At 34.2% G+C, this 9,835-nt stretch overlaps 1 protein-coding gene across 1 annotated transcript in view; it reads left to right on the top strand.

Annotated features, from left to right (window-relative positions):
• The window catches only part of LOC127865147 (FMRFamide peptide receptor frpr-18-like), a 15,943-nt gene extending 14,139 nt beyond the window's left edge, over positions 1–1,804 (top strand). The window contains exon 3 of the mRNA XM_052405036.1: positions 543–1,804. Within this exon, the coding sequence (XP_052260996.1) occupies positions 543–1,739 (1,197 nt within the window). The 3' untranslated portion in view covers positions 1,740–1,804. The remainder of the gene's footprint in view (positions 1–542) is intronic.
• Positions 1,805–9,835: the final 8,031 nt, after the last annotated feature.

Below are 9,835 nucleotides of genomic sequence, written 5' to 3'. Positions count from 1 at the left end.
TGTCAATATTTAAAGTAACATAACTACTCAAAATCAAAGAACAGTTCATACAATTGTTCGTAAAATAAACTTAACCAATTAAAAATCAGTTTTCTTTATGGCAATTACAGAAATTTCAACGCCAGATGTGGACTGGTAAAATAGATGTTTGTAGATGCAAAATGCTCGTTTCATTATTGTTTTGCATATTTATTCATACGACAAATGGACACTAAAATGGTGTTCGTGTGCTGTATGAATAGATATTTTCGCGGGAATTAATTGTGGCCACAAATAAATAAACACGAGCATTTTGTATCTACAAAAATCTATGTAATCATATCACATCTAGCGTTGAAATGTTGGATACTGCTATAAGGAACACTGATTGTTAAGGCGTTTACTTTACTTTACGAAACACTTAACGAAATTTTCGTTGATTTTTAGCGTTATACAGACTTTAACTGGAGCATTTTTATACAACATTTCATTTGACTAAAATATGCTTATTATAGTCTTGTTATTTTTCTCAATTGTCTCGCATTTTGCAATTATTGTTCCAGATGGACGACGTCGTGTTTGTAAGCGGCTCAGAGTGTCCGTACACGTTCGATGTTGTCGAAGAATTGCAAGGAAAGAATGTCACAGCGAGAGATGCAATGGCCTGGACGTGCTCCATACGAGCCTACTGGGTGAATATTCTACCACTCGTAAAAATCGTACGGTTTCTGCTATCGTACGGGACAGCGCTTACAGTGATCATGGGGGTATTGCTAAACGCCCTTTCATTTATTGTCCTAACAAGAAAACACATGCGTAAGACTACATCGAATCTGTATTTGTCATTTCTCGCAATATACGATATCGGCACGTTGATATTCAACTTTATGATTGGAGTCATTCGAGGGAATAGCGAAATGGCCAACAAAACATTCCAAAACAGCGAATCCCTTTGCACGTTTCACGGTGTGATCGTTGAGCTGTTTAGTATGTTATCCGTATGGATCATTGTATCCTTTACAGTTGAGAGGTTCCTCATGATCAAATTCCCTTTTAAAGCTCGCACCTGGTCTCCACGAAAGACTGTGATCACTTTAATAATCGTCTCCGCCGTTGTGACGCTGATATCATTGCATAAAATTGCTGTGTCTGGATTTGAAGGAGATTCTGTGTTCGGATACAAAGCATGCAAAACGCGCAGGACGATCTTCGTAGAGATTATCTACGTGTATGTTGCGTTGAACACGTGGCTCCCGACAGTCTCTATCGTGATCCTGAACGGCATTATGATTAACGAACTTAGAAAAAATAAAATAAAGCGTCAACAGATGACACAAACGTCAATGACGAAAACCGACGAAAAGGCCACACGCCAGTTGCTGATGATTTCGAGCACATTTGTTCTGCTTGTTCTGCCGCTTGGAATCGTCCAATCGATGGAGCTGATTTGGAATGGAACCCAGACAGTTCCACCCGGTCACGTGGACTACGAACAATTCATTATCATGAAAATACGTCTGAAATGGGTCAGATCATTCTTCTTTTTCTTCTATCAGCTTAACTTTGCGATTAACTTCTTTCTATATGTAGCGTCATCATCCTCGACCAGGTTCAGGGCAACCCTTCGAAAGATTTTAGGGATGAAACAGCAGGAACAGGAATCGATGTTCACCCGACCGCAACCAAAATCGAACGCCATAGCTCCAGTGTCCGCAATCGATGACGATTTGGATGCGAAACCTGGTTCATCTAGAGCCTAAAACGTGTAGAAAAATCAGCTTTTGGGCTAAGGGTCGTACGATTTTAGTGATTTTACCCATTCCAGGTTAATCGATGTCAGAACATGTGCTTTATTTGCGTTGAATTGCTATGTATGCTATGTATACTATGAATTGCTATGTATGCTATGTATACTTTATGTGCCCTACGCTTTGTATACTCTGGTTGCTTTGTACGCTCCGTACGCTTTGTATGCTCTGCATGCTATGTATGCTCTTTATGCTTGATATGTTTTTTATGCTCTGCATGCTGTGTCTAGTTGATATTTTATTCTCTCTCTTAAAAAATTATCTGACTTTTAATGTAAACAAATCTTTTTTTTAGTTCCATATCTGATGTTGTAATATCATGCTATATATTTATATGTATATCTGCCTTTTAATTGTAGAACAAATGGTTTCCAGTCTTTCAGCTTTTATACACTTGTTATTTCTTATTCATCATGTTTTATAGTCGGTTGCACAAGCTGTCTGAGCTTATGTTTGTTGTTTAACCCTTGCCGACTCAAACTAAATCTTATCTTATCTTATCTTATTCTTTTAAACTGTTTTATTTTAGGAATACACTAAGTACTAGTTCCACCGAGAACACCGTCTCGGACATGTGCCAATAAGCATTATACTATCGTTGAAATCGCGCTAAACTACATTTGTTTGAGCCAAACTTTGTCTGGGCCTATTTTTCGCTAAAAGCAATATATAATCTACTTATAAAATCAGTCTTATCCATCAGGCTAATATATTTCAATACAGATTATTTTAAAGAAATACACGCTTCGTTTAATACGAAAAAGAACTCCATTACCTGATGTATCTATGTAAATAAGTGAAAAGGTAAGAAAGTGTCCCACTTAAATGGCAAATGCCCCATTTACAATGTTTTCTGGATAAAAAATAGCCCACGCAAAAACGTGTTTTTTTACAACGGAGTAGAATATTTGTATATAAAAAACGGAGAGGTATATTTGTAAATAATGAATAAGTTTGTTAGGCCATGTATGTGTCTTGTACTCCGATTGTTTCATTTATGGCTGGGTATTGATGCGTGTTCAGCTGTTGAATGTGTAATTCGTGATTTTATAATCACGGATTTGAACGTAATGACGAACCAACGACAAAATGGTCGAGAAATGGATGGTCTGTCAAACGTTTCAAAATTAATCGTTTCATATGACTGTTCTTCAGTTGTGTATATATAAATGTTTAATCAAGTCACATGTATGTGGTATTATCGTAAATATTTTGTAAAGTAAGCGTATTTATATTGTTGACACAAACATTAATAATTTATATTTACCGATGTATATTCTACGTATGTGTTGTTATGAGCGTTATATATGGATAGTACAGTATGTGTTATAAAATTTCTAAATTAGGTTTCAAAGTATTAATTGTGATTAAACGAAATCATATAATTATGTACTCAACAAAAAAAAAATTGCTGCCAAGCATCAAAGGCTTGCCATTTTAACACATAATATAGACCAGTTCATTGCTATTGTTTACGTTCGTACGTAGTACAAAAAAATTGACATTACCAAACTACATACACTATCAACCATCTAAAACAACAAAAAAACGACGGAACTATGGATACCAATAAGCATTGCACACGTATAACGAGGTCTATATATTATCTCGTAATAACACACCTGTACCCGCGTGTTAAGAAGCGCACACATTGCAAATCTCTATCCCGTACGCTCTTCCTGTTCCTGATGATATGACCTACATTAGATTACTATGGCCTTGTATGTAATCTATGATATGCTTTTCCCCCATTTGTTCTTTCGTTTTGATCACATATATTTTTGGTTATGAGTTTGCAAATATGGAGGGTAATACTCGAATGTTGAAGTAACCATTCTCACGATACGTATAGCCTTTGCTACCATTAGCTATATAAACATTTAAATACAAAGTGTTTTCTCTTTCGAAACCAATACTCGCGACCTCTGTAGAAAAGAAAGAAGGAATCTCGTAAATTGCCTTTCAAAGAAAACAAGTAATATATCAAGCGCTGATCTCCCGACACAAGCAGTAGCCTCGTGCCTAATGCATAAACACAAGACTAGTATATTTTTATGCTATGTGTTTACTATAGTCTGTAGTTTGTTTGGCACTAGTCCAGAATATCGAGCTGGGGCGAATGTCGAGCAAATTCTGACATCGATATTCCAGGGTGTCTATTACTATGCTGTGCGTTTGTCACGGTACGCTGTGTTTTTCATGGTATGCTGTATGTTTCATTGAAATTATTTGGTTTAAATCATATGATATTCGCTCATAAAGACTACAACTGAATGGATGTGCAAGTGTGGGCTCCTTGTTCATGAACGTTCAAACGTGTAGTATGTTCACGAATAAAATAAAGGAAAGCCCGAAATAAATTGCAAGTTTAACATGTTATGTACTCTGACATTGTATGCATTTCTTTTGCATTATATAATTATATAATATGGTAATATAAAGGCATTTAAACATAAGGCTCAAACACAACCATGCGCATTATTCTTATTGAACAGAATACGCTGGTACAATAAATGAAATGTTTTACTAGTGACATGCATGATAACAATCTAGCATTTTATATCAAATATTCATTTTGTTTGTATTATTCGTAAATATTATCAATTGTGTATGTATTTGATACAGATCTAATTAATGCTACAGTTAAGAATTTTGGCGTATAATTCGGGGTGTCAACATCAATCGGACATGAATCGCATACGAATTGTATAGTGCAACATCTCCTATCGCAATAATCGGTAGACAATCAATACATTAGCAACTTGATTTACAAGTATAATTAAATCAGTTGCACACACCATGGTAAATTCAACTAAAGCAATAACAACTGATTCAAACATCAATAAAACAAACAATATATTCCTTCCAAATATTGAATAGGTGATTTTTGTATTGACAGGATGTTCCACCTCTTCCATCCACGAAAACATCGTCTGTCGTTTTATTTTCATCTGCCATGATAGCAAAATTTTGGATCAAGGCATTGATAACTACACAGTTCTAAAGCATGCTTGATATAACTAATAATTATAGAGCACGTTTTAAGCAAGCGACGGCGCTGTATTATACATTAGCAATGAGGACCTTCTTATTGATAACTGCAAGCACGACTGTCCATAGTGACAAGAATGTCCCGCTCATGTTTTACTTAAAACTTTGAGCGAAATATATAATATAAAATGATTTGATTGAAATAATTTCAATACATATATAATATAATATATATTTTTACTCGAATAAGGGTTGAAAACTCCTCAACATGCAATATCACATGCGAATGCCAATGTAATTAGCTAATTTTGGTGTGTAGACAGCAGAATCAGATCAAATTACTGCGATAATCCCGAAGGTGTCAATACAAATAAACAATAATTCTTCTTAAGTCATTTGATTGATTTAGCGCCTGTTCCAATCATTAGTACCGTATCCTGATTCACATATTTAGTTAATTATGAAATATGTTTGTTGAGTATAATGTGTTGGCTCGTTTATGAGTTGCTTTGGTCATCTTGTACACATATTTCATTAATGCAAAATCCAGCAAGAGCAAGCATGTTAAAACACCCTTAACCTGGAATAATGTATTCGTGTTTCTCTGGCTAGCCATGTAGAATATTGAATGGAATGCATATATGCTCTATCCACACTATGTGGTGTGTAAAAAACTCCAAAAAGGATAGATTCATTTTTTTAATGAGAAACTTCAATCCATACTCTATCTGCATTGTTTAATTCAAGATCCCGTCTTCTTTTGAAAGCAACATTTTCATTTACGTATATAGCAATGCCGTCATGTAAGTCGAATAGGCGATCTTTAAGACTTCATTGGTGAAAACCGTCCAAAAGGAGACCAGTAGATCGGAAAAAATCTTATTTCAGTGTACCCAGTGATAGCAGATTCACCACATTTTTGCACCAGAGTTTGAATAGAGTAATACAAAATACATTAATGGTTTGCTGCTAAAGCATTGGGAATGCCCGAAGAATTGCTTGCATTGTGTAAAATAATTGGATCTGGCAAAGCAAGCCCTGAACTTTGATGAATATAAACTGCTATTAATACGAATAAAGAGATCCAAAACAATATAACCAACACACCCAAAACATTTTAGAACCTTTGTGAGAAAACAAGTGTATCGGTATGTATTTTCTATTTTTTCTATCAAGACACGTTTGTAATCAGTGTTTCACACTCCGCAATAATCTCATAGAATATCTATACTTTATGTGAAGTACAAATCACAAGTGGTTCGCGTGTGGCTATGACATTAATTAGTAAAGACATCATTTCAATAACAAAAATCAAATTATATCGAAAAATCAACAGAGAGATAATCACGTGATAGTCAAAGATGGCGACGTCTTTACCGTTATTACTTGTTTGTTTTCTTCCAAACGCCGCTCACTCTCCAGCCATATCAGCAAGAACGTTACGACCGTTTATTTCGTATTGATATTGGCTCTATATCTTGACTTTACACGCTGTGAAATTTCTTGGCGGGATGACCTATTTACAGCAAATTTCCAATAAGAAGGGATATTAGTTGAGATATAAAGAATACTTATATACAAAATAAATACTAATCACCTTTTTTGGCGTAGCTGTTTAACGTCACTTTTGACCTTAGGTGACCTTTAGTTTACATTCATAAAAATGCCCGCGGCTACCCACGGATGAATAAACTTCATTTAGTCCATTGGCTGATTTGAGAATACCACCAGAATATTGGAAAAATGGCCGCGTCTTTCCGCGACACTGTTTTACTGCGTGTTCAGCATGAAACAATTTTATCTTTTATGAAAAGGCATGATAGATGGAACAGTTTTACACTCAACTCTTCACATCAATACAATTTGTGCGTAGATTCTACACCTTCGTAAGTTCGCAGTTAGTGTGTGTAAATGTCAGAGTTTATATACAGTTCATCGCTGCGTCATCACGACTACCTTATGTGCTGGCCGGAGTTCGCTGCTAGTAAAATAATCATTATTATAATAAAGACGCTATAGCGTGAACAAGGTGAACTGGACTTTTCTTTAGACCAGAAAGATGTTAAATGAAGATATCCAGCGATATATTATGGTATGTCAATAATAGATTCTTAATGTGTTTTCAACAATACCATAATGAACATTATTTTTAATTAATTTAACAAGAATTATTCCACCATATTGACTAATGAATTAAGCATGAGCGCGATGATTCTCGATACTGTTAATACTCGAAACAAATAGCAATGCCCGACAAACCACTAAAACAGGTTTGTTCGAAGAACGCTCGTATAAATATTTAAAATATGTACGGATACTTCGCGTGTGGCCGGTTGACTCATATGTTTTAATTTCATTTCCATTATTCATTTGGTTTTCTGTTTTGTATCGATAGGTTTATGACCAGCAATATGTAATAATGTAAAAAAGCCGCAAAAACTCAGCGTAACATCCCGTTCTGCGTGTGATGCAGCTAAAAACTTCACAGAAAAAGACATTCGCTATCCTTGATCTCATTCATTGAACTCTTTACCTTTCATAAACTCCAACCACAATCAACGCCGTATATCTGTTTTAAAGATATTTCTTGTTACTGATATGGCTGGAAACTAGTCTCGGGATTGACTGTCATCTTGACTTTAACGTGATTTCCATTTCTGTTATAAATATTATTGTTCGCTCCGGAAGGTAAGAGATTGTCTGGCGCAATTGTAGCGCATACATCAAGACATGACGATTTCGAATACCGGCTACATACTTTTTTCAACTTTGTTTCCTCTTACAATTCAAATAAGTTAAGTCTATTAAAAACATTAACACTTTGTTAGCAAATATATCTTGTGACATTTGAAAAACAAATCTTAATAATTCCCTTAAAACGTGGATGTGAACGAGATTTCGATTAAATTATCATATGTTCACTTAATTTCTCTATGTGACGATCGCAGCGATTTAGGGCATTGTTACGCAAATGACGTTGTATAGAAAAACGTTATATTGACATGTTAATTAGATAAGTGCCGATAACTCATGTTTTTAAAGCTGCGATTCCAAGAAAAACAACGATTTGACTACTTTACATATGTAATTATAAGACAAAACGTGCACTAGCAATAATTTTAAACAGACATTTAACACTTTATTTATAAACTATGACTGCGATATAGACAAAGTTTTCAAGAGAAAACGTTGGCTTAATTTAAAGGTGCCTTTTCACAGATTTTGGCATTTTTTAACTTATTCATTAAATGCTTTATATCGATAAATGTAAAGATTGGATCGTAAAAGCTCCAGTAAAAAATCAAGAATAAAATTAAAAAAAGGAAAAGAACATTACCCGGACCAGGTTTCGAACCAGTGACCCCTGGAGTCCTGAAGTAAATACGCATTAGCCTACTGAGCTATTCCGCCGAGTACATTAACAGGACGTATTTTATACCTTATATAAGCAATCTTCGTAGTTTCACAAAATTTAACGACGAAAACAGAACTCTCCAAATTATTCAATCGTTTCGCGTTGCAACGCTTTATAATTTTTAGGTTTTAAAATCGTCAAAAGATGCATATAATGGCTATATTAGACCATGGTAAATGTTCAGTATTACTGTTTCCTCACAAATATCATAACTAAAACGAAAATTTGCGAATCTGAAACAACTTTTTTCAATTTTGTCAATTTACCAAAGCGTGAAAAGATCCCTTTAAATAGTACATTCAATACACGGTTGTTAAATGAAATGATACATCACAAGAAAGGTAAGTGTTGATTTTGCGGCAGTTTTCACGTCTTTGTTTTGTATTAATTTGTTAAAATTAGTATTATAAATAACCCGGAATTGTAATTCTGATATTTTGGGAGGTTCGTTTACAAATCAATAGCAGAATCGTAAAACTTGTACTCTAGATCATTTAAAAAGTGAAGAAAAAAATGTCACGAAAAAAAATCAACGCACCACAATTTATCATGTAAGTTTTCAATATAACAATTTTCAAGATATTATTTATATTGTTGAATAGATCAGCTACAGTGATAGTCAAAATTCTGTCCTACAATTAAATTCCTATGATCAATTCCGAACCATACATAAATGTTCAGATGGCAGTAAACATGTTGAAAAAAGTAATGTAGGCGATGAGTCGAATTATTCTTGTCATTATTAAATGTTCTCAGATTTCCTTTGACATATTGACACTCCTTCCATAAAATGTTCTTGTCAAGTCACCAGTGATACAAAAACAACTAGAAAAATTCTTGTAAAATACTTGTGGTTGGAAGCATCTGTACTGAAAGCCTTGCAGTTAATAAGTTGACGCTACTGATATTATTGAAGTTATTTTGTAAGAAATTATATCAGGTTGCAAAATCAGAAATACTACCATAGCAACACTGTCTACTTGTCAATCTCACTATTTCTGCAAACAAAAAAGGCCATGTCGATTCTTAATTATAGAAAAAAGATAAATAAGAGAGTAATGTTTCCCATCGGTAAAAACAAATTGCAAGCATTTGCTAGTTGACTTGACAAAGAAAGGGTTTGTATCATAGATTAAAACAAAACTACCACATAACAACATTACCATTTTATGAAAAAGTATATGTGGTCAAGTTCATTGAACAATAAGCCTGTAGCAATGCATCATTACCTGGCAGACTGCCACTTATGAGAAAATAGAAAGTTGTATTGCTTCTCTCATATAAAACTAAGTATTACATTTGTGTTATATGCCTACCAATAATCTAAAATTTGATACTACAAAGTAAATGTTACAATGAGTAAAGATATTATCTACAATGGTTATAATCTAATGCATTGATATGCATATGGAAATTGAGTACATCATGATAGCTGGACACACTAAATTTGCTCCAGATCAGCACATTAGCATTTGGAAGAACAAGTTTACATACATGGATGTAGAAATTCTGCGCGTAGTTATGCCTTATTTAACATTTTGGTACAATTTTGCACGTATTTTAGTTTGTAAACGTAGTTAAAAGACATGTGTGGTGTGGTCATGTATGTGATGATCTTTCAAAAATAAAAAAAAAATGAAAA

Source organism: Dreissena polymorpha, chromosome 1 (assembly GCF_020536995.1).
Source record: "Dreissena polymorpha isolate Duluth1 chromosome 1, UMN_Dpol_1.0, whole genome shotgun sequence".
Taxonomy (NCBI): Eukaryota; Metazoa; Mollusca; class Bivalvia; order Myida; family Dreissenidae; genus Dreissena; species Dreissena polymorpha.
Note: the sequence above shows the minus strand (reverse complement) of the source record. Positions and strands in the feature narration are given on the sequence as shown.